The 25638-nt window shown below is 38.4% G+C and overlaps 1 protein-coding gene across 1 annotated transcript in view; it reads left to right on the top strand.

Moving 5' to 3' along the window:
• The first annotated feature begins 2358 nt into the window (after positions 1-2358).
• Positions 2359-25638, top strand: part of LOC110565066 (A-kinase anchor protein 17B) — a 33643-nt gene continuing 10363 nt past the window's right edge. The window contains 5 exon segments of the mRNA XM_060375755.1: positions 2359-2460; positions 11290-11580; positions 15134-15178; positions 17636-18404; positions 22970-23100. Of these exon segments, the coding sequence (XP_060231738.1) occupies positions 11537-11580; positions 15134-15178; positions 17636-18404; positions 22970-23100 (989 nt within the window). The 5' untranslated portion in view covers positions 2359-2460; positions 11290-11536.

The following is a 25638-nucleotide window of genomic DNA, read 5'->3' as shown; positions in this document are numbered from 1 at the left end:
TGATAACTAAAATTGTTCTTAATGCATATACCATTGCTCTTGATATGCCTACATTTAAAACCTACAAAGCATATTCTCAAGAAGTGTAACATTCGTTTCATGGGAACAGATATTAATAGTATCATTGCTAGTCTGCTGTGCAAAGTGTTCTAGTCCTCTTATGGCATTTTCTGCATCAAATGCCACTTACCTGTCCTGATTTATGTCTCCTTTTAGACTCAGTTCTTCGAGGGTAAACTCATTACATCACATCACTGCAGCCCCCAATGTGTCTAATGGAATAGGTGATTTGCAGGTACACCTGAATTATTCTCAGTGTTCATTAGTGTTAATAGCTCTAGTCTAAAAGAGCATGCTAGCCTACATTACCATTGCACTATTGGCCTTGAAATGCTGTTTAGGAATAGCATCTCTGAGGAGGAGACAACATTTGAGTCAAATCTCAAAAGCAAAGGAGGTAGGCAAAAACTGTAAGCATTGTGCCTAATGCACCTGTGTCCAGTAAAGAAGACAATGGGACTGGGGTGGAGAAGAAGTTCAGGAGGGACAAGGAGGTGATATGCATTGAAAGAAGCAGGCAGAAACCATATTTCAAAAGTGAGAAACTTTGGTTCCCTTTAAAGCATGGTTGGAAGCCACTGGAGGGTTTAAGTCAGGCATGGTGGCACATACCTGTAATTCCAGCCCTCAAGAGGCATTACTGTGGATATGAGGATTGCTGTGAGTCTGAGGCCAGCCTGGGTTAAATTATGAATTTTAGGCCAGCCTGGGCTATGGTGTGCATGCCTATCTTGAAAAAAATATGCAAAATTTTCTTTTAAATCACATTGGCACTTATCTAGGGTAAGGAAGGAAGAAGAAAAAGCTAGTTAAGGAAGCTTCTAAAGTGATTCAAGTTAGGGTGATGGAGGATTAGACCTAGGAGGTAGCAACAAAGGGTGAATGGGTTTGGAATATGTAATTAGAGGTGAAGGGATTGAAATGGAGAGGGACGGAGGGCTAACTCCTAGGTTCAGCCTGATCTCCCGGGTGGAGGTGCCTATACTTAGGGAAATGAAAATTACTGGGTGGGAAGGAGCTAGTGTGAAGTGGAGGGCAGGTTTAGGAGGTGGGAATTAAGAGTTCAAAAGCACTTGTTTGGCCAAGATGAGAAGATAAAATTCCACTGGAGGTAATGAATAGTTAGTTGGATATGAATCTCAGGTTGGCAGAGCTTCAGCTCACATAAAATTAAATGCAAATTAAAGGTGCTTCAGGGTTCCAAAATATACTAGTATAGGCATCATACCTAAAATGATAATGATCCAGTGTGAGCAGGGCTGCAAAGGAATCAGGAATGGATTTTGCTGATGGCCTGATTCTTTGGCTTAATGTTCCAGGAAACCAATTTAACAATAGGTAATGCGCTGTATATGATTATTCCTGACCTTTGACATAGTGTATTTTGAAGAAATAATTTTTAAAGGCTCTATACAGAGCTTTTCACGCTAAGTGTTCATTCTTACAATAATAGTCTAGAGTAACACTCTTAAAGGGGGTAGTGAGATCTTTCAGGAGAGAAAAAAATGGAGCCAGCCATGATGGTTCTGGCCTGTAATTCCAATAGTTATGAGAGTGAGGCAGGAGGATGGTGAGCTCAAAGCCAGGCTGGGCTGCATAGTGAATTCCAGGATAACCAGGGCTACATAGGGATACATACTCTATCAGGGGGAAAAAAATACACACAGACACACACACCAATCCCTGATGACAAGGAATAGCTAACCATTCTAGTTTCATTCTGTTGCTGTGATAAAACACTATGACAGAAAACAACTTATGGGAAAAAAGGATTTATTTGGCCTATATGTCCAGGTCACAATCTATTATTAAGAAAAATTAAGGCAGGAACTGGAAACAGAAACCATAAAGGAATAATGCTTCCTAATTCACTCATAAGCTCCTGCTTTTATATATAACCCAACACCTGTTGCCTAGACATGGTGCTGCCTGCAATGGGCTGGGCCCTCCTGCATCAATTAATAATTAAGACAAGCCCTCATAGACACACCCATAAGTTAGTATAATCTAGGCAATTCTTCAGTTGAGGCTCAAGTGACTCTAGGTTATATCAAGTTGACAGTCAAAGATAACTAGGACACTGACCAAAGCTATAGTAACCCCCATATAGAATCTCTCTATAAGTTTTACACATTACTTTCTGGAATTGTTAACAGAGCAGGTGCAAATCTTGGAGAGTGTTGATGTGTAGGTACAACCTTACAAGCTGTCCATGGTAAACATGATAAACAGTTGTGTTGTTTATTTGTAAATAACATCATTCACTTTTGACTTTCTGTACCTGTTTCTCTCTGACAGTGTCCCCTTCTTAGGATGCCACAGAACAATGCTCACCATGAAGAATTCCCATGAACCGTGGTCTTTGTGATATTGTCTTCTTTGACACATTTTCTGCATAAGGTATTGGGTAATATATCCTATCCCTTGATACTTGGATTTAATAAGTTCACCTTGGGGTTTTGGAAAGGTCGGGATACAGTCTCTCAGAAACCCAGGAGTACACTCTCATGTAAAAGTGGCTTTTCCCCTGTAGATGGCGACTGGTAGACAGGAATTTTGCTGGTAATTTTCAGACTGAAGCTAGAAGCTATAGAACATGCTAATGTGATAATAATTTCCCAAGAATAATACTCAAATTATTCAAAGAGTGAAGCAAGAGTCTAATACTCAGCCACATTCCTTTAAATCCTCCATGGCTTTTTTTTTTTCATGTGAAAGAGACAGAGACAGAGAAAGAAAGTAAGTCTGCAGAGTCATGGTGAATTAATCCAAAGTAGCAGCTTTCTTAGCTGGAGGTGTTTGGAAAAGGTGTTTCCCAATAAAGTGCTAAAGAAGGGGAAAAGCAACTAAAGGACTTGTCAGACAGGTCTGCTGGCTTATATGAGCGAATAGTTTTTAACTAGCTTCCTCCTTTGCTCTCTTGGGTTCACGCTTCTAACAGTAGCATGCCGAGCCATGGAAACACAACATTTATTTGTTTTTGTTTGATTATTTGTTTATTTACTTATTTATTGGTTATTTTTTGAGACATGGTGTCATATATCCCAGGCTGACTGCAAATGGCCTCAGATTTCCTATGTATTGAAGAATGGCCTTAAACTTCTCGACCTCCTGTCTTCATCTGCATGCCTGGTTTATGTGGTACTAGGGATGGGACCCAGGGCTTTGTACATAGGGAAACAGAAAATTAATTTGTACTGAGGCAAATTAACAGATCTGTTTTTCTCCCATCCTGGGTTCCCTCCTTTCCTATCCCCTCTTATTCCAATTTGTTTGTGTTTGTGTTTTGGTTTAGAGACAGAATCTTGCTTTATAGCCTATGCTGGCCTTGAACTAGAGTTTTTTCTGTGTCTACTTCCAGATCACTGAGATTACGCGGTGTGTGCTACTATGCCTGGTCAGTTTTCTTTGTTCAAAGGTTTTAATTTCCCATACTGAAGTCTGCCTTGCAGCTGAGTCTGAATAGTGGTAGAAGAGGTTCTCTCTTAATATTTCATTATTGCAAATCTGTCATTCCTAGATGGCTTCGGGGTCTCTAAAATCCTCATATTTTCTTTCCAGAAAGGCTCAGTTTCTTATGAGTTCTTTCAAACCATCAGAATCTGGGAATTCCACAGAAGGCTATTATTGCAAAACTGAGTGCTGCTTAGATTAATGATGTGATTTTGATATCATTCAAAGATCAGACCATATAGTAGTCAACCTCAGTTTGTGTGTGTGTGTGTGAGAGAGAGAGAGAGAGAGAGAGAGAGAGAGAGAGAGAGAGAGAGAGAGAAAAAGTAGCAGCAGAGATTTATTTTCGTATTTTACTGCACCAAATAGGGAAAACATTAATATGCCAGTCTGCAGGTTTCCAAGCAGCTGCTCATGTTACCTGACAATATAACAACTCTCAGTAAAGTGTATCAAACCTCATAGTTACAAATGTAGCAAACATGCCAATTTCTAGACTAATCCACTATGTTGGCTGACCATTTACCACCATAATTCTTCCTGATTTCCAGTGGCCCAATGAGCTTAATGGATTACTCTCCTTATATCTTTCTAATGGGTCTCTCTCTGGCCTTGTTCAGCCCCTACATTCACATTCAGCTAAGACTCTAAAGACTCAAACTGACCCCTGTCCATATCTCCAGAGATCTCTACTCCCTAAACTCTGATCATTTCCTCCTCATTCACAGACTGATCAACTCTGCTTATATCTCCAAGTCCTGTGGACTAAAGACTGTCCCCTGACCACTGGAGAAACCACAGGATACATATAGTTCATTCTTACCCTCAGTACTTACTATCCTCTGGTGCTTATCCAGTGTTTGACACAATTCATTCCTATTATCCTATTTTATGATTTTTCTTTGTGGAAAATCTAGTAGCTTTGCTCCATCTTGGCTGAAACAAGCATTTCTCTATCTCGTACAAAGATAGACACAGAAGATACTGTGTCTAGAAGCAGAGATGAAGATCTGTGATTGGGTTGAAAACAATGATAACAAGGAAGGATAGGTCTATAAATTTACTCAAGAGTTTGATGGATTTTTTGATATATGTATGTATGTATGTACGTACTTATTTATTTATATTTTTAGTATCTTTTTAATTTTTTTATTAACAACCCTTTATTCACTTTGTATCCCCCTGTAAACCCCTCCCTCCTCCCTTCCCAGTCCCACTCTCCCTCCCCCTTCTCCACGCATGCCCCTGCCCAAGTCAGCTGATAAGGGAGGTCTTCCTTTCATTCCTTCTGATCCTAGGCTATCAGATCTCATCAGGAGTGGCTGCATTGTCTTCCTCTGTGGCCTGGTAAGACTGCTCCCCCCTCAGGGGGAGGTGATCAAAGAGCAGGCCAATCAGTTCATGTCAGAGACAGTCCCTGTTCACCTTACTAGGGAACCCACTTGGACACTGAACTGTCATGGGCTACGTCTGTGCAGGGGTTCTAGGTTATCTCCATCAATGGTCCTTGGTTGGAGTATCAGAAAAGACCGCTGTGCCCAGATTTTTTGGTTCTGTTGCTCTCCTTGTGGAACTCCTGTCTTCTCCAGGACTTATTATTTCCCACTTGTTTCATAAGATTCCCTGCATTCTGCCCAAAGATTGGCCATAAGTCTCAGCATCTGCTTTGATACCCTTCAGGGTAGAGCCTTTCAGAGCCCCTCTGTGGCAGGCTCTTGTCCTGTTCCCTGTTTTCTCCTTCTTCTGATGTCCATCCTCTTTTCCTTTCTGAATGGGGATTGAGGATTAAGCATTTTAGCCAGAGTCCTCCTTCTTGATTAGTTTCTTTAGGTGTACAGATTTTAGTAGGTTTATCCTATATTTTATGTCTAATATCCACTTATGAGTGAGTATATGCTGTGTTTGTCTTTTTGCTTCTGGGATACCTCACTGAGGATGATCTTTTCCAGTTCCTACCTGCAAATTTCATGATTTCCTTGTTTTTTTTTTTTTATTGCTGGGTAATATTCCATTTTATAGATGTACCATAATTTCTGTATCCATTCCTCAGTTGAGGGGCATCTGGTTGTTTCCAACTTCTGGCTATTACAACTAAAGCTGCTACAAACATGGTTGAACAAATGTCCTTGTTGTATACTTGATCATCTTTTGGATATATGCCTAGGAGTGGTATAGCTGGATCTTGAGGAAGCGCTATTCCTAATTGTCTGAGAAACACCAGATTGATTTCCAGAGTGGTTGTACAAGTTTACATTCCCACCATCAGTAAATGAGGGTTCCCCTTTCTCCACAACCTCTCCCGCATGTGTTGTCACTTGAGCTTTTGATCTTGGCTATTCTGATGGGTGGAAAATGAAATCTCAGTGTCATTTTGATTTGCATTTCCCTGATGACTAAGGATGTTGAACATTTCTTTAAGTGTTTTTCAGCCATTCGATATTCCTCTATTGAGAATTCACTGTTTAGCTCTGTTCCCCATTTTTTAATTGGAGTGCTTCATTTGTTGCTTTTTAACTTCTTGAGTTCTTTATATATACTGGATATTAGCCCTCTGTCAGATATAGGGTTGGTGAAGATCCCTTCCCAATTAGCCCTCTGTCAGATATAGGGTTTTTCCCAATCTGGAGGCTGTCGTTTTGTTTTGATGACAGTGTCCTATGCTTTACAGAAGCTTTTCAGTTTCATGAGGTCCCATTTATTGACTGTTGATCTTAGAGCCCGTGCTGTTGGTGTTCTGTTCAGGAAGCTGTCTCCTGTGCCAATGAGTTCAAGGCTCTTCCCCACTTTTTCTTCTAAGTGGTTTAGTTTGTCTGGTTTTATGTTGAGGTCTTTGGTCCACTTGGACTTTAGTTTTGTGCAGGGTGATAATGTATGGCTCTATTTGCATTTTTGTACATGTAGACCTCCAGTTAGACCAGCACCATTTGTTGAAGATGCTGTCTTTTTTTGCACTGAATGGTTTTGGCAACTTTGTCAAATAGCCTCAGTTTTTGAAATGATGTTTAGTTTAATGTTTCTAGGTACATGAGCATCTTGACTGAAAAGCTGTGGAATGTTTCTATTTGATCAAGATTTACTGTCAGAAGATTGGAGGTTGGCTAGGTCGGTTTGACCCAAATAAATGTTGGCTGCCTTGTGGACTTCCATAACGTGTTGGTATAATTTTATATGTCTTAGATGCTTTCAAATGACAACTTTAAGGTTCAAAAGCCTGGAGAAGAAAGAAAGGCAACAAAAAATTACTTTAAGAGAGGATCTAAGTTGTGTAAATTGTTCCTTTTTTTCCCTGCTGTTGCTTTTCTCGTGTATTTCATTCAAATTTCCTTGCTGATATTCTTATTGGAAATGATTGAGAGTGAGAAAAAAACAAGTGCCCGTTGATGGATGCTTTTTCTATGACACAAGTGCTTTCAATCTTTCAAAGCCAATTAAAAAATAATCCTTGAAGTGGCCAATTAATTTCTTTACTCTGTCCTGAAATTAGAGAAAGTATCGTAGTGAAATTGAATGTTGACCCTACAGAATTTATTGAGTTGGCCTTGCAATTTAAAAACCTTTTTAAGGCTGTGAACATCTCTTATCTGTTTCCTTATCCCTAAGCTCTTACTCTGCTGTTATTTAGGCAGCTTTGCAACAAGCAGGAAAGAGCAAATGATGGAAGATCATATGCCTTGATGAGTAGAGAAAACAGCCTTGTTTCCTTGGAATCTCTCAGAAACATTTTGGCGTTGGAAGCATATTGTGTGAAATATTCTAATAAAGCTCTGGATACAAGATCCTGGTAACACCAGGTGGTGGTGGCATACACCTTTAATCCAAGGACTTGGGAGGCAGAGGCAGAAGGATCTCTGTAAGTTTGAGGCCAGCCTAGTCTATATTAGCGAATTCTAGGACAGCTAGAACTACATTGTGAAGCCCTGTCTCAAAAAATAAAACAAACAAACAACAAGAAAAGGATACTGGTAGAAAGCATGCTGTGTTAGCATTGTTGAGCAATCAGAAGGTTTTTTTTATTTTAATAAAATCATTTAATTCTAATTAGCTCACAAATGAAAGCATTGTACAGCTGGTTTAAGTTACTGCCCTGACTTCGCTCAATGATGGATTATGACTGGGAAGTGTCAGCACACAAACCTTTTCCTCTACAAGTTGTTTTGGTTAGTGATTTATCATAGCAACAGAAAAGCAAACTAAAACAGATATTAGTATCAGGAGTTGTATTGTACTCGTTACGAACCTGACCATATGGTATTTTATGCCTTCAGACTATTTTGTTAGAGTATTGAGGAGGATTTGGGCACTTTAAACTGAAAGAAATATTGAGTTCTTTAAGCTTAATGGGTTGCTTTAGTGGGAGCTTGGAATATAGAGACGTGCAGACAATGGAGGCTTGGATTGTGGGGTTTCAGAAGGAAGAAAGACTATTGAGGCCATTTGTGTGATACTTTGGCTTAAGAATCTGTGATTGTTGGTCAGCTGAGGCTGAGGAGTCAGCTGTAACCAACAAGAGAACAGCATCTCTAAGGGGAAACTTTATGTTCCACTGAGACAATGGATGTTAGTCAGCTGCTGTTGGAGAATCAGTTATGATTAATAAGAGATCAGCATAACTTCAGGTGAAATCTTCTGGGAAGTATTTTCTCACACTCAGAACACAAAAACTGTGAATCAGGGGAGCCATGTTGGCATGTTAGCCTGGCAGTTGAACTCGTCATTGTGTGGTTCTGGTTTGAAGGCATGAATGGGCCATGGAGAGCAGTGGAGGCTTGGTGCCTTGTGGCAGGTTTGGAGTTACTCCAGAAAGGTTCTGAGAGGCCACTGATGAAGGGGAAACCTCAGAGGCAGAGGAGATTCCAGGATTTTAGAGATTCCAGGATTGCAGGGGTTCTACCAAGGACAGTGGAAAGTGTGAAGTGGAGCCTGTCTAAGCCTATGAGTCAAGGTGTGTGTTCTGCAGACAGCAGAGCTGAAGTGGAGTTACCTAAGCCCTTTGAAGCCCAGATGGTGGCATCCCAGATGTCAGATGTTGAGCTATACTGTGGCTTATGCTATTGCACCCATGCAGTGGTTCTTCCTTTTTGGAATAAGTTTTTAACTTATCTTTAATTTTACGAGAGCACACAGAAGAGAGACCTTGAACTTTTTAAAAAAAGATTTTATTTATTTTATGTATATGAATGTACTATCTGCATGTACACCTGCATACCAGAAGAGGGCATCAGATCACATTATAAATGGTTGTGAGCCACCATGTGGTTGCGGGGAATTGAACTTAGGACCTCTGGAAAAGCAGCCAGTGCTCTTAACTGCTGAGCCATCTCTCCAGCCCTGACCTTGAACTTTTAAAGCATTGGGATTTTTAAAGATTAGGGGACTTTTAAAGTTGTACTGTATTTTATGTTATGATATTAACATGAGATCTTGGAGACAAACAAGAAGGAACTGTTATGGTCTAACAGTAATGTGTTTATGTGTCAAACTGAACAAAGAGTAGAGTATCCTGAGTAATTTTGATTGTCAGATCATCATAACCTAGAGTCACCCGGAAAGACAGAACCTCCATTAAAGAATTACCTTGATTAGACAGGTCTGTGCATTTGTCTCTAGGGCATTGTCTTGATTCCCAATTAATGTAGAAGGGCCAAGACCTCTGTGCATGGTACCATTCCTGGGCTATGTAAACAAAACAAAACAAACAAACAAACAGAAAACCTAGCAGAGTATAAGCAAATGAGCAAGCCAGTAAGCACCATTATCCCATGGTTTCTGCTTGAGTTCTTGGTGGAGTTTCTGCCCTGACTTCCCTCAATGATGCACTATGACCTGGAAGTGTAAGCCAAATAAACCCTTTCCGTGTGGTTATATTTTTATCATAACAGCAAAAAAGCAAATTAGAGCAATGAGAATAGTTCGAAAATTTTAAAGTTTGAACTTTTGATAATTTACAGAGACCCTAACTACAGTGTTCTTTGCATGAGTACTTAGTTTATACTATAACCTTTTTTGAGTAAATTGGTTTATGAATATGACAATGAATGATGAAAATAGTTTAATTCTACTGTTACTGTCAATTGAAGCAAGGCTTCTTTTTTGTTCAACAAATTTATTTTTAAATTTAATTTTAATATTCCCTCCCAATTTCATGTGTTTTTTATAAATTACCTAAGCAACTGAGTCTACCTTGTGCTTTCAGTATGTGCATGAGTTTAGGAGCATCTTTTGGATCATGAGTAACCTCTCAGGAGCTACATCTCTTAAGAAAACTGACTACCATCTCCTAGCAACTATCAACTGCTATTGGCTCCTTAGTAATGGAGTTAATGTTAAATTACTGACAACCTCCCCACTCCATGCTGGGATTTTGTTCGGCTTGGTCTTGTGCAAGTTTTTTGTGTGCTATCACAATGGCTGTGAGTTCATGTGTGCAATAAAACTGCAACGTACAGAAAATATTGTTTCACTGCAGACATCCACTACATCTAGCTTTTGGAGTCTTTCCACTTCCCTTCTATGGTTATTCCTGAGCCTTGGGAGAAGGGAGTATGATATAGATACACCATTTAGAGCTGAACCAGTTTCTTCTCTGTGTGTTAACTATTTGTAAGTCTCTTCATTAATCCCCATCCATTGCAAAAAGAAGCTTTTCTGATGAGGGTTGAGAGATGCACTATATCTGTGGGTATAAACATAAGAACTTAGGCAGTTTATTTTATGGTTATTTAGCAAACAGTAGTAATTCTCCCCCAAGGACTATGATCTACCCAGCTACAGTTTCTTAGTCCAGTTAACACTACCAAGAATGGATTTCATCTTACTGAGCCAATCTTAAATGCAATTGGGAAGCAGTAGAATAATTTTAGAATATTCAGAAGCAGGACCCGCTTAAACACAGAATTGGAAGGCAAATTTGGCTTTTAGAGTCCGTTTTAAACCATAGACAACTAACTTGATCTCAGACTTGTTTTGGTATCTGTATTTTGGTTAATATATAACCAACTCTTTCTCATATATGTGTGTATATGTATATGTTATACTTAGTTATGCTTATTTGATTTAAACAAGGTTAAAATAGAGATAATCAAATTTGGCCTGATGGCCTTTGATTTCAACACTTGGGAGGATAGATCCCTGAGTCCCAGCCCAGCTTGGTTTACAAGGCAAGTTCCAGGAAAGCCAGTGCTACACAGAGAAACCCTGCTCAACATAAACAAAAACAAACAAACAACAAAAATAAATAAAAATAAATAAATAAGAAAACAAAACCAAAAACTCACAAAAAATAGAGATTATTAAAAACAAAACAAAACAAAAAAACCAAAAAAAAAAACCCCAGACCATGTGGAGAGAAAACTAAAAATGTTTTTTAGACCTATTTTCAAGAATGAAGTAGGGTTTTCTAACAGATTTAATTAAATAAGGATTTGCACATTGCTCTTGATTTAGAGGAAAGCATCTGCTAGTTTATTAATAGATAAGTATTTTTTTGGAAATTTCAGTTATTAAATGGGTTGTGAATTAAATGCTTTGCAGATAAGTGAGTGATTGCCAGAAGGCAGGAGTTTTAAAAACAGGCAAAAGAAAATTTGTGAATTTAATGGTTATTTCCACTATCTTGATCATGGTGATAGTTTTCCTGCAGGTGTGTGTACATCAAAATGTTCAATGTTGACATTTGTTCAGTTTATCTTATAAGATGGATATTATAGATCAAACACGTCTCAATAAAGCAGTCTCTTTGTTTTTGGTTTTTTTTTTTTTTTTTTTTTTTTGAGACAGGGTTTCTTTGTGTAGCATTGACTGTCCTGGACTCACGTTGTAGACCAGGCTGGCCTTGAACTTATAGAGATCCACCTGCCTTTGGCTCCCAGAGGGTTGGAATTACAGGCACGCACCACCACTGCAGGCTAGTAGAAAGCAGTCTTCATGGTGCAGGGGATGGAAGCCAGGAACACCTCCATGCTGGACAAGCTTTCTACCACATTTCCAACCCAAATCAATAAATCAATAAAGCAGTTTTCTAAAAATGACCTCTGCAACCTGTGATATAGCTGACACCACAGTTGCCAGGTGAGCCTCTAGTTCTCAAAATTTTATTCCAATCTCCCAGGCTTCAGACATGACTTATATAACCTTCAGTTATGGAGTCAGCTGCTGGTGATGGAACACAGAGGGCTGCATGGGCGGTGCCAGGGGATTGTTATATTAATTCACTGGGACCCTTGCCTAGAAAAGTTTGTGTCAGCAGCTGTCAATTGCTTCTTGGAAATAGCTCTGTGAGGGGCTTGCTTGCCTAGCTTGTATGAGATTCTGGGTTGTATTGCTAGCACATATAAATGAACAAATAATAAGTGGATAAAGTATGCAGAGCAAAAAGGGGAAGTTATTCTCTTCTACTCTCAACCGACTTCATAGAGGAAATATTGCTAACAGTTTGTAGACGTACATACTTGTTTATATAATTTTATGAGTTTATTATATTGCTTTTATGAAAATACAAATTATTCTGCAACTTTTTTTTCCTCTTAAAAACTGTCATGGGTACTCTTATCAGCAAGTATTCCTTCCTTTCTTTTTTTTATTCCATCTTCTTTTTGTTCTATTTCTTCCCCCTTCTTGGTTATTTTTCCTTGTTTTTTATAAAATTAAAGGTTATTTTATGCAATATATTTTGATTATCTTGTTCTTTTAAAAATTTTTATTTATTATTATCATTTATTACAATTTATTTAATTGTATCCCAGCTATGGCCTCCTCCCAATCCCACCATTCATCCCTCTTCTCCCCCATGCCCCTCCCCTAGTCCACTGATAGAAGAGGTCCTCCTCCCCTTCTATTTGACCCTAGCCTACCAGGTCTCATCAGGACTGGTTGCATTGTCTTCCTCTGTGGCCTGGCAAGGCTGCACCGTCTAGGGGGAGGTGATCAGATAGCTTGTCCTTAAGTTTATGCCAGAGAAAGCCCCTGCTTCCTTTATTAGGGACCCCACTTAGATACTGAGTCTATTGGCTACATGTGAGCCTGGGTTTTATGTCCTCTCCATGCATTGTCATTGGTTGGGGTATCAGTCTCTACAGGACCCCCAGGGCTCAGGCTTTTTTTTTTTTTTTCTCTGTTGGTCTCCTTTTGGAGCTCCTGTCCCCTCCAGGTCTTTCTATCTTCCCCTTCTTTCATAAGACTCCCTGCACTCTGCCCAAAGTTTGGCTAAGTCTCAGCTTCTGCTTCGATACCTCGATCAGGTTTGCCTTGTTCTTAAGTACCCAACTTTATGATCTCTTTCTCTCTCTGCCTGTCTGACTATCTCTTTCTGTATGTGTGTGTGTTTATGTGTCCCTTGCTTTGTCTCTCTGTGTCTGTCTCCTGCCTCTATTTCTCTATGTGTGTCTCTCTCTCTTTCTCTGCTCTCTGCACCTCATGTCTGAGGCATCCTTGAGGAACAGGTGCCACAATGGAATTGTTTGCAGCTATGTGCCAGGTGTTAAACTAATTTCCCATGGCATTGCTGTAGCACTGAAACTGATATATGCAAAAATCCAATTACTTGTTATGTACTAGGTCCTTGATGGTTTTTGAAATAAGAATTGAAAATTAACTCTATTCCTGGAAAGTAATTGAAAATGCATTTGATTTTAAGATCTAAAGACTATGAATAACTAGATAAGGTAGAAAAACAACTGTTTTTGTTATTGCTGTCATAGCAAAATTGGAATTTGAGTTGTGATGGTTTGAAAGGAGGCATTTAAAAAATTAAAAATTTTAATTGGCACTTAGTTTTAAAACTGAAAGTATAATTACATGTGTTCAAGGGGCACAATTTGACATTACAATATATGTATGCAATGTGTAATGATCAAATCAGGGTATTATTTGTCCATCTCCTAGAGATGCATCATTTCTTTGGGTGGAGAATATTTAAAACTTGACCTATTGGGTATTTTTTAATTTTAATTTTTAATATTAATTATAGATTATTCACTTTGTATACCAGCTGTAGCCCCATCCCTTATTCTGTCTCATTCCCACCCACCCTCCCTCTTCTCCTTCCATGCCCCTCCATTTCCACTGCTAGGGGAGGTCCTCCTCCCCTTCCCTCTGACCCTAGCCTATCAGGTCTCATCAGCACTGGCTACATTGTCTTCCTCTATGGCCTGGTAAGGCTGCTCCCCTGTCAGGGGGAGGTGATCAAAGAGCCAGCCACTGAATTCATGCCAAAGACAGTCCCTCTTCTTGAACACTTGGATACTGAGCTGCCATGGGCTACATCTGGGCAGGGGTTCTAGTTTATCTCCATGCATGGTCCTTGGTTGGAGTGTCGGTCTCAGAAAAGACCCTGGGCCCAGATTTCTTGGTTCTCTTGCTCTCCTTGTGGAGGTCCTGTCCCCTCCAGTTCTTTCTGTCTTTTTTTCATAAGATCCCCTGCACCAAATTTTCTTCCGTATAGTTGCCCTAGTGTTCTGTAGAATAGTAGCAAATATCGTGCGTTGCTGACTGTAGTGTATGTGCACTAACTAGCTTCTCTCTAGTCTCTCTTCCTCTGTTCCTTTCAGCCTTTGCTAACGGCCATTCCATTCCCTATTTTTCTTCCTCTTCTTTTTTCTTTTCTTCTTTTTCTTCTTTCTTTTTTCTTTCTTCTGTTCCTCTTCCCCCTTCTTGTTCTTGTTGTTCTTCCTCCTCCTCTTCCACCTCCATACAGTTCTATACAGTTTCATACAGGTTTTAAGAGTATTTTCTCTTGTTCCTGTGAAGGATGTCATTGGTATGTTGATGGATGCTGTACCAAATCTGTAGATTATGTAGAGTAGTATAGCTAAGTCAACAATATTAATTTTTCCAGTCCAGGAGCATGAGGCATCATTCCAGGCTCTCATTGTCTGTCTATTTTTCTGTCTGTTTGTCTCTGTCTCTTTGTGTATGTGTTTTAATTTCTTTCATCAGTATTTTATAGATTTTATTGTGGTTTTTCAAGGTCTATGGTTAATTAAGTTCTAAGTACCTTTAAGGTGTTGCAAATGAGATCATCTTCTTGATTTCTCTTTCTATTAGTTCAATGTTGTATAGAAATGTAAGCCAGATATGTTGGTAGTCTTTAATTTCAGCATTCAGGAGGCAGGAGCTAGTAGATCTCTTTAAGCTCAAGGAGTTCAAGGCCAGTCTGGTCTACATAATGAGTTCCAGGCCAGCCTGGCCTACAACAGTGAGCCCATACCTCAAAAAAAAAAAAGACTTATTTTTATTTTATGTGTGTGTGTTTTGCATGCATGTATGTCTGTGTACCACATGCATGTCTGGGTTAGTGGAAACGAGAAAGGGCACCAGATCACCTGTTACTGGAGTTGCAGATGGTTGTGAGCTGCCATGTGGGTGCTGAGGGCCAAACCCCTAGTCTTCTACAGGAGCAGCAAGTATTCTAAATTGTTGAGCAATCTCTTTAGCCTCCAGTACTAGCTTTCATATATTGACTTTGTATTTTGTAACTTGCCTATCAACATATTTTTGGTAGTCTTTAGGCTTTTCTGTATATAAGATAATGTTATCTACCAATGAGTAATTTGACTTCCTCTTTTCCCACTGGATGTTTATCTCTTTCTCTTGCTTCATTGCTTCATTGCTCTGAGATTTTCAGAGGCCATTTAAAAACTGATGGACAGAGCTGGAGAAATGGCTTCAGGTAAGAAGAGTGGCTGCTCTTCCAGAGGACCCAGGTTTGATTCTCAGACTTACATGATGGCTCACAACTATTTGTAAATCCAGTTGCAGGGGATATAACACTATATTTTGGGATCCATGGGTACTGCAAACACATGGTGCAATAGACTACATGCAGGCAAAACACCCATACACATAAAGTAATGAAATAAAATTTAAAATATTTATTGATAATCAGGTCTTCTTGAGAAAATCTTCTTGAGCTTGTTCTTTATAATCATTCATCTTTTTTTGAAATCATTCTTGATTTTAGATCATTTTAATGATTTCTGAATATCAAATTCAAGGACTGGAATGTAGTTCAATGGTAAAGTACTAGTCTAGCATGTGCAATGGCTTGGGTTTATTATCCCCAGCAAGATCTGTACTAAAAGAAGTTAGTAATTAATCTCCATTCAGCTATTTAGAAGAAATAATGGAGTCTAGAATAGTGAGACTTTTAAATTAATCTATGAGAGGCACTATTTAATTTTTTTTCTCCATCAGAATAATCTGGGGGAGATATCTGTTAGGATCTTTTGTCCATTTTTCTGTTATTGGGATCAAATTTAAGGTCATACACATGGTAGGAAAATGCTCTGTCTCTTAGCTACATCTCCAAACCTGTTTGGTTGGCCCATTTGAAATTGTTTTAAATTGTAAATGTGTGCATGTGTGGCGATGTATATACAGGAGTCCAGCTGCCTGTAGAGGCCAGAGGGGGTGCAATAGCTCCTTCAGTTGGAGATATAGGGCATTTTGAGCCAACTGAACTAGGTGCTGGGAACCAAACTTGGGTCCTCTGCAAGAGCAATGCATGTTCTTGATATCTGAACCATCTCTCTAGCCTAGTTTGGACCATATTTAAATTAGATATTTGTATGTCTATTGTTCCAGCACTGGTCATTGAAAAGATTATCTTGACTAATTTCTTCATATACTCATAGATTATATGTGAATCTATTTCTGAATTTTCTATCTTATTCCATAAATCTATTTGTTTTTTATCTTTGATGTGTACCATTTTATCTTAATGACTATGGTGTTACATAACTTTTGAAGTCAGAGAGTGTTACTCTAACACTGTCCTCCCTCTCTTTCAATACTGAGTTGGTTATTTTTGGGTCTTTTTTTAAATATAATGTTGACCTTGATTTTTTTAACAAACGTACTTTATTTAGTTTTATTAAACACATCTATCTCCCTTTCAATCCCCCAACACTGAGTAGGAGGGAAAGAAAGTTAGTGGGGCAAGGGGCAAAGTTCTCTCTACTACTTCCCGCTGGGTAGGGTCATAGGATTTGGGGGGGGGGGGTGGGCAATACTAATATTAGTCGTCCAGAAATCCAGATGGCTGGGTAACTGGCAAATCAGCAAACAGCAAATGCAGCAGCAGGACAAACCAGGAGCAAGCAGTCGTCCTCCAAGCAGCTGCATCATCTTTCTGTGGGCTATCATATTTATATCCCTCAACGTCCTCAGTATTCAACTAAGTCCAGCTGGCAAAGACCATGCTCCACATGAGACACTTAACAGGTGTGGACAAAATAAAACCTTCAACTTGGAATTGAAAAAATATATATATGTTTACATATTGTAAATCAAAATGTCCCCAAACAATATAAACTTTGACATTTTTATTTTTGAGACAGGGTCTCATTATATAGCCCTAGTTGGCCTAGAACCATCTGTGTAAACCAGGCTGGCTTTGAACTCACAGAGTTCTGCCTGCTTCTGCCTCTAGAATGCTGGGATTAAAGGCATGCACCACCATGTGCTGGCCTCAGAATTTATATTTGATCCAGAAAATAACTTGTTGAGATTTCTGTTGGAATTATGTTTAATATGCCTAACTAGTTGGAAAGAACTGAAATACTGAGCCTTCTTATTGATTTACTGCACATAGTTATTTGATATTTTACATCAGAGTTTTGTAGTTTCTTTTATGTAGATCTTATGCATATTTCTGTCAGATTTCTACCTAAGCATTTCATAGATTTGGTGCTAATGTAAATGCCTCATGGGTTTTGTTGTTGTTGTTGTTTTTGGGGGTCCATTGCGTAGTTCAGGATGACCTGGAATTATTTAGCTCAAGATGGATGCAAAGTCATAGCAATCCTTGTGCCTCTGTTTCCTGAGTGCTGGAATTCCAGGCATGAACCTCCATACTTGAATGGGCATTGTGTTTTAAATCTCTAATTCAATGTGTTTGTTCCTGACATACAGGCATTCCATTGGCTGTCTTGGTTAACCTTATATACTATAACCCTACTATAATTGCTTACTAGTTTCAAGAGCTATAAGATAGCATTTTAATTCTACTCATAGTTTATTTTCCTTCTATCAGTTGGATCTAAGTCTAGCAATGGTAACACCATTTCACAGTCCAAATCTGTGTTTTGCTCCATCCATATTAAATTTTTCTCTTTTGTCCTCTAAGGTGGTGTGAGGACACCATGACAGTCACAGTGGTTTATGATAACTCTGAGGCCACAGAGCTCTGTGCTGCCCAGCACCTCTACCTCAAGCCTATAGCAAAGTTAATGATCAACGTATTGCTCCCAGAATGTATAGAACCTGTGAGGCCCTTCTTTAACTGGGAAGTTCTTGACCAACTGAAAAGTCTGATTTGCCCTGACCAGTTCACCACAGTGCGACTCTCCAAGAGTACAAAAGACTTCATCCGATTTGAAGGTGAGGCTGAAACTCGAAGTTTGATTCAGATCCTGAAAGCAAAGTTACATGGGAAGATCATCAAGCTAAATGGTTTGAAAACTGACTTAAAAGTAGTAGCTACAGATGCCCAGGGAGAGTGGGAACACTTCCCCAAGGCAAAAGAGGCCTCAGTGATTGAGGGAGCTGAAGAACAAAACTATGATAAGAGCCCAGATTCTATCTATTTTGAAGGCTTGCCCTGTAAGTGGTTTGCACCTAAAGGTTCCAGTGGAGAGAAGCCCTGTGAAGAGATCCTTCGAGTAGTCTTTGAGAGTTTTGGGAAAATCAAGAATGTGGATATTCCCATGCTTGACCCCTACAGAGAGGTGATGACAGGTGGGAGCTTTGGGGGTTTTAACTTCGGCTTGCAAACATTTGAAGCCTTTATACAATACCAGGAGTCAACTGACTTTATAAAAGCCATGGAATCTCTTCGAGGAATGAAGCTGATGCTTAAAGGAGATGATGGCAAAGCTCTGGCATGTAACATTAAGGTAAGAAGGATCAAGACTTCAGTTTTCACTGTTCCAGTAATCCTGAGCCAGAGTTGGAGAGAAGCATCTAAATTAAATGTTTTTAGATTCTACTAGGCTCTGCCCAACCAGTGATGCAGAGATGCATGTTATCATTTATACATGTATGTTTAGGAAGAAAACCAGTCTTAATGGGAACACCCAAACTTCTGAAATCAGGTAGCCCACCCTCTCTGATTTAAAAGTGGTGGTTCTTACCATCTGGGTCTCTGCTCAAGCTTTGTGAGGGCACTAAAGGATTATTCATGCCTCCCATGGAACTATTTCATATATTTATTGTACGCTTGGCAAGTGGCTGTGAGAGGGAGTCATGAAGTCTGAAACCAGAAGGAGAGCAGTTCCCTTGAATGAGAATCCTAAAGGCCTGTTTGCTTTGCTTTCAAAACCAGCCTGTCTATCTAGGCATGTCACTTCATTGATGTCTGGAATTGCTTTGGTCATCTTCATGTTTTGTTTGCACTCATCAAGATTTATTTCAAGGCCTGGAAACATTTAGACTTCTGAAAACTATAATTTTTAATAATATATAAGCACAATATAAAAACTTTGAAAATGTACATAATTAGCTAATATCTAAATAATATACTTTTAAAAAAGCAATGGATGCTTAGTAAAATATAAGACTCCAATAAAATATCAAATCACTGAAGCTGGAGACACATCTTCTCAGAGTTAAGAGCACTGACTGCTCTTGTAGAGGACCAAGGACTCAGGTTTGATTCCCTGCACCCACATGATGGTTCACAAGCGTCTGAAATACAGTTCCAGGGGATCTGAAGCTCTCCTGGCCTCTGTGGTTACTAAGCATGCAGGTGGTACACAAACATACATGCAAGCAAAATACACCTAAAATAAAATAACAAAAGTGCCACATGCTAAATGATAACATAGAACAAACAAAACAGCTTTATCCATTCTGAGTATGGTTTCTAATTTTGTCACACAAAGCCACTAATAGTTGAGCCTTTTTTTAGATATGAGATTGGTAACTTAAATACTATATTTGCAGGTAGGTATGGCAGTATGTCTCTTTTATCTCAGCACTTATGATATGGAAGCAGAAAGTATCAGGATTCACAGACAGCTTGAACTCTATGAGACTCAAGTCTCCAAGAAAATAGTAACTGGTACTGTGGATTTAACTGAGCTGGTGGAGTGCTTGCCTGGTATCAAACCCCTAGGTTCCATGGAGAAATTTGGGTGGATTGTTATACTTTTTGGTATATGGACTTAGATGATGCAGTTTGTTGCTTTTTCACCTCTTTTATATTTAAAATACATAGATACAAAACAAACATGTACATATATACATAGTCAAATATAGTTTATATTATATGTATGTGTGTGTAGAGAAAGAGAGTATATAAATCGATACAAATTTCTCCATGACTTCATTCCTGGTCTCTGACAGTTTTAACATTCTTCTACAGACTTTATAAGTGCTTATTTCCACAGTAATTATAATTAATTTCTGTATCTCAGAAGTAATTTATAATAATGATATTTAAAATTATATTCTGTATACTTCACTCTCTACCCTCCCCTTCTGCCTTTTCACCAGAAAATCTGTGGCTGAAATGAACAAGAGTATAAGAAACCACCTGATGAGGCCCAGAGCAATTTGAATCAAAGTGCCTAAATACTCCAAGATTTTAACTTTCTGTCTATAAAAACCAAAGGACCCAATTGACTAAAAGTTATAGTTAGTACAGGATAAACATAGGGTTTTTAACTAAAACTGTATCTCAAGACACAAAAAAATTCTAGTCTAGCGTTAAATTATGTTGGGCATGTACAGCCTAAATAGCTTAGGGTTGCTCTGAAACATAAGCATATCTAAGAAATAACCTTCTAATTCTTTCACAGTTTAAGTGGTTATTAATATTTTTAGGGGAGAAATAAGTAATTTGTGTTAAGAAACTAGTACATAAAAATGGATGGCTATCTTATTTTTGCATACATATATACATACAAGCAAAATACCCATACAAATAAAATAACAAAAAATATAATGCATTATGTTAAATACAATTTAAAAACCATACATTTATGTAACTTTAATTTTTATCTATTTTGTTATGTGATGGGCTAGTCTGAAGCTAACTCTGTTGTAGCTCAAGTCTGGCCTCAAGCTTTTGATTCTCCTGCCTCAGTCTCCTAAATGCTAGGTTTTCAGCCATGTGTCACCACACCTTGGCCTGAGTACTCATTTAAATCCTGAAGAACCCCGAAAGTGAAATACAGGCACACACTTGGTCACGATTCATATTGTGATGGAATAAAACAGTATGGATGCAATCTCTTACATGTACAATTGCAAGCCATTCATAATGGGAAAAAATGACAGTCCTTTCAAAGCTGGAATAAAAGCAAAGACAAGAACCATATTGAAGGAAAAGAATATCTACTGTTTTGAAAAGGAGAAAAATGTGTTATAAAGGACAAAAACAAGATCTGTGGAATAGAAAAAACACCATCTTAAACAAACAAAAAAACCCTGATAAGCATAGGGAATCTAGGTCACTTGGAATTGAGGAGGCACCACACAGATACAGAGAGAGTACAATGAACTGTCCTTATCCTCTGAGCCGTCTCTCCAGCCCACGACGAACTATCCTTACCTGGTAAATCAGTAAAACAAAATTCATAAAAGTCCTCATACCTGCCATTTTATAATAATGCACAATATAGCAAAAAATTACAGTCTTGTTTTTTTTTCTCCTTAGGCTTAGGATGAAATATCAAACTTCTGTTAGTACATTTACTTTTCAAGCTCTCTCTGTTCAGTCACATATGCTAAATAGCTACATACATGCTGGTATAAGAATCTTGGTTCTTGTCTCAAATCACTGATGTGGTTTTTGTATATACCATCTTATTTCCATTATAATGTGTTCACTATATTTCCAGTGATTCATTTTAACCGACTTACTGCATTAAAAACCTCTTAATTTTAAATGAATATTTTAGTACTATAGTAGGATGCATCCACTTAGCAACTGAAGCATGGCAGAGTAGCTACAACATATTGTTTAATTCACAGCTATAGAAAAATATTTGCCTTTAAAAGTACAACCAAGAATGAGATCACATAGTTTATGAACAGCGAAATACTAGGAAACAGTGGGTCATTTTTTATCCATGGCCATTCATAATTTTGTCTTTAGAAACCTGGAAGAAATGTTCATCTTTGAGTTGTAAATATTCTGGTAAATCTAGTCATTTAGTTGTTTCTTCAATCTCATGAGATAAGGAAATAAATGGTGCTAAAGAATCCAAGTTCTTTTCTGGGCCAAGGTAGGCAACACTGGCCACATTGAGGATTTCCTTATAAAAGTCCTCTTTGAAGGTATGTATGATATGTATGTCTATGGACCGTTTTCATATTCTTGCGTTATGGATTCCAGCCTTGTGATCATCACCATCTTACAGGCTTCCCACTCACAATACTAGAGAAACTATAATAAGTGCCAGTGGCCCACAGAAACTAGAAATTTGTTCTGGAAAAATTAGCTGTGGTGATACCCAGCTGCTTGGAGCTACAGCTGAAGCTTATTTCCAAGCTACGGCATCACTTGGTGTAGGTAGAAATATAGCAGCCTTTAGTCATTCAGCAGGTTTCTAGTAGGTTTATTGTAAACCATCATCTGGGAACAAGGGCTGTGGCCTGATCCATATATCCTGTGGAACCACTAAGCTCAATCCCCTGGATCAGCTGGGGTACTCAAGCAAGAACTCTGCATTTCCGGGTTGGTTGTACACTTGCCTGGCAGCACAGGCATTGGCATATGCTAAACTGAGTAGGTATCACTAGGAAACACATCAATTATCACACTAAAGGCCTAACTTATCAATGGAAAAGACACAGCTAAATCATTCTTCTCTAAACCATTCTTTGGCATGATTTTGCATTTTCAGTTTCATGAATGTGTGTATGTGTGTGTGTAGCTACTTGTGTTAAAATGCACCATGGCTGTGAATTTATTGATTTCATTCATATTTACTCATTTACTTTTTATAGCACTGGAGTTGCAACCCAGGTTTTGCTAATGCCAAACAAGTATTCTACCAGTGAGCCACATCTCCAAGCCTCTTGTGTATATTTCAATACCTAATTCTCAATCTCTTTATTTATTTTTATTTTCTGTTGTGTTGGGGATCAAACTGGAGATCCTCCCATATATTGATGAGCTAACCCAGTATCTGCCTCTTTTTCAGTCTATGAGCATATATCTCTTTATCCCCCTTTTTCATTATATTTCAAGATATGAAATCTGATGTCTCATTAGGCTAGTTTCCTTGCCTCTTTTCTGCCCACCCCATTCCTATCCGTGCTTATTATTTTTATCTCTGCTGACTACAAAAACAAACAAACAAACAAAAACACCCAACTACAACACAATGATTTGGTTGACTTTTCTGGCTTACTAGAAGTAATATATTAATATATTTCTTCTCTCTGGTCTGGGATCCATCCAGCCCATTGACAAATCTCTCTAAGAAACCTTTAATTTGTTTGGGAGCAGGTTATGTTTGATACAACCAAACATTTCAGTGAAGGAGCTATACAGAAGAGGAACCAGGAAAGGCTAAAATTACAAGAGCTGGAGGAAGAGAGGAAGAAAGAAAAAAAGAGAGAAGAGGAAGTTGCTGAAAGGTAAGTAAACTGTTAACAATGAAGAGGTTTCTGCTTTTGATTTTTGGACTAATTCATTTGGCTGAATAGCTAGATTCAATAGACAATATGGAAGTAGGGGCAGGCTTTGGCACAGATGCTTGGAAAGGTCTACCAAAGATAGTCTTACAAAGTGCAAAATAGATGAAAGCAAGAAATCACAAAGGCATGCCTGGAAACAAGAACACATAATAGGTGATAATGGGGCTAGCGAGATTAAAGAAGTCTGGGAGAAAGAGATTTTAAAAGAGAATGAGAAACTTTTGTTATTGCAGTGTTTTGGTTTGAACCCAGGGCCATGTACTTGCTAGGCAAGCATTCCACCTGTGGCCTACAGTCAGGAACTGAAGTTTCTGGTGATCATCCTGACCTAAGTTAGAAATTTTATTAGTTTGCCAATATTTTCTAGCCTACCAATTTAAAATAAAAAAAGTAGTTTGGAAAAGCTTTTCTTCTCTAAAATGAAGACTCAAAGTAACAGTTGTGGATTTGTGGGACCATTTTTCTTGTTGGGAAGAATTCTTACTGTGAATTTGAGGTGCTTCCATTTTCTTCATTTAGTCTAATCATTCTTGAAGCCTGATCCTGGCTAGATTATTTGTGTACCTAGACCAATGCCAAACATTTGCCAAGAAAGGACAGATAAAGCTTTATAGGACTCTGATAACCCAGTTTGTACCTCCCTGCCTCTCCTTTTATGTAAACCATACCATTAAAAAAAAAATTAAGGATACCTTTTGACGCATCCTTTACTTTTTTTTGGCTAGTTACATCTAGGAAACTTGGCCAGAGCTTCAAGGTACTGTTCTTTCTCAAATCCTAGGCTGAACGTCCCATTGAGATAGTCCTTTGTCCTCTGGCTAAATCCTGATCCAGGTCATAGCCATTTATTTCTTTCCACATTTTTATAAGGATCTAACTGAATTTATAGGGTTCCTTTAGCTCCTATAGCCTTTCTACCATTTGTTGTTTTCTTTAGAATAGCCATTCTGATAGAGGGGAAATGGAATCTTGGTGGAGTTTTAAGATATATTTAAAAAATTTTATGTTTGTATTTTGCTTACATGCATGTATATGTAATATGTGAATGCCTAGTACCTGTGGAGGCCAAAAAGAATGTCCAGTGCCCTTGAGCTGGAGTTACAGGCAGTTGTGAGCTGCCATGTGGATACTGGGAACTGAACCTGGGTCCTTTGCAAGAACAGCCAGTGCTCTTAACTGCTGAGCCATCTCTTTATCCTACTTCTAGTGTAGTTTTAATTTGCATAATGATGGCTATTGGACAGTGTTTCATATACTTATTTTCCATTTGTACTTCTTTTGAAAACTATCTATTAATTCATTTGTCCACTTACTAATTGGATAACTTGATTTTGTTTTCAAGACAGGATTTCTCTGTGTAACAAGAGCCCTGGCTGTCCTGGACTCATTTGGTAGAGCAGCCTGGCCTGGAACCCACAGAGACCTACCTGCCTCTGCCTCCCAAGTGCTGGGATTAAAGGTGTGTGCCACCCAATGACAAACAAGTTCAGTGTTCAGAAGAAAACATTGAGCCTGTGACTTATGGAATAAGTGAAGGTCCTTGAGCGGAGATCTGAAGGAAAAACTATAGTGGAATAGATATGAGGGGAGTGGAAAGGAACAGTGCTGAGCATACAGGGCAGTCATTACAGTGAGCTTGAGGAAGGCTTCCATGGCTAGAATAGAGACAGTGAAAAGGAGGGGTGAGATGGAGCTAAAGGGAAGACCAAGAACAGACTCTATATGGGGACTGGAAACTCTTGCTTGTCATCTTTTTAGAATTGTTATTATTAGATATTGTTCATGGTCTTCTGATCTCTGCTGTGATCAGTTAGCTGTATACCCTAATGTAGTTAGGCCAACCAGGTCTCTGAAGTGGCTGACAAGGTCAGTGGTAAATTTAGTCATTGCTCTCTTAAAATGAGTACAGCTTTTCTGGCTGCTTTCAAGACTTTTTCTTAAATATATCTGATTATAATATGTCTATGTATGATAATTTAAAATTAATCTTATTTGGTGATCTAGAGATTTTTGAATTTAACTGTATGATTTTCAGCATGTTTGGGGAAATTTTCTCCTTTGAGAGACAATATACATATGTAAAAGCTTTGTTTTATTTTTCTCATGGCTGTATAAAACTTTGTGTACATGTGTGTGGTGCTGGGGATTTAATTCTGACCTCATACAAGGTAGGTGAGTATGCTATACCACTGGACCATAACTCTAGTTTGTTTGTAAGATTAGATAATTTATATCGATTATGTTTTTTACATTTGCTAACTTTTTCCTCAGCCATTTCATTCTGTAGTTAAGGCTATCCAATATATTTTAAAATTTAGATGCTATATTTTTCAGTTATTGAGTTTCCATATTGTCCTCATAAATACCTTCTAGGTCTTTTTTCTTTAAATCTTTTTTCTTTAGAATTTTTTGCCTTTTTATTTTTATAATAATATTATCAATTTCATTGAGTATAACAACAATAGCTAATTAAAGTCC

Source organism: Meriones unguiculatus, chromosome X, assembly GCF_030254825.1.
Source record: "Meriones unguiculatus strain TT.TT164.6M chromosome X, Bangor_MerUng_6.1, whole genome shotgun sequence".
In the NCBI taxonomy this organism is placed as follows: domain Eukaryota; kingdom Metazoa; phylum Chordata; class Mammalia; order Rodentia; family Muridae; genus Meriones; species Meriones unguiculatus.
The sequence above is the reverse complement of the archived record's forward strand: the minus strand, read 5'-3'. Positions and strand labels throughout refer to the sequence as shown.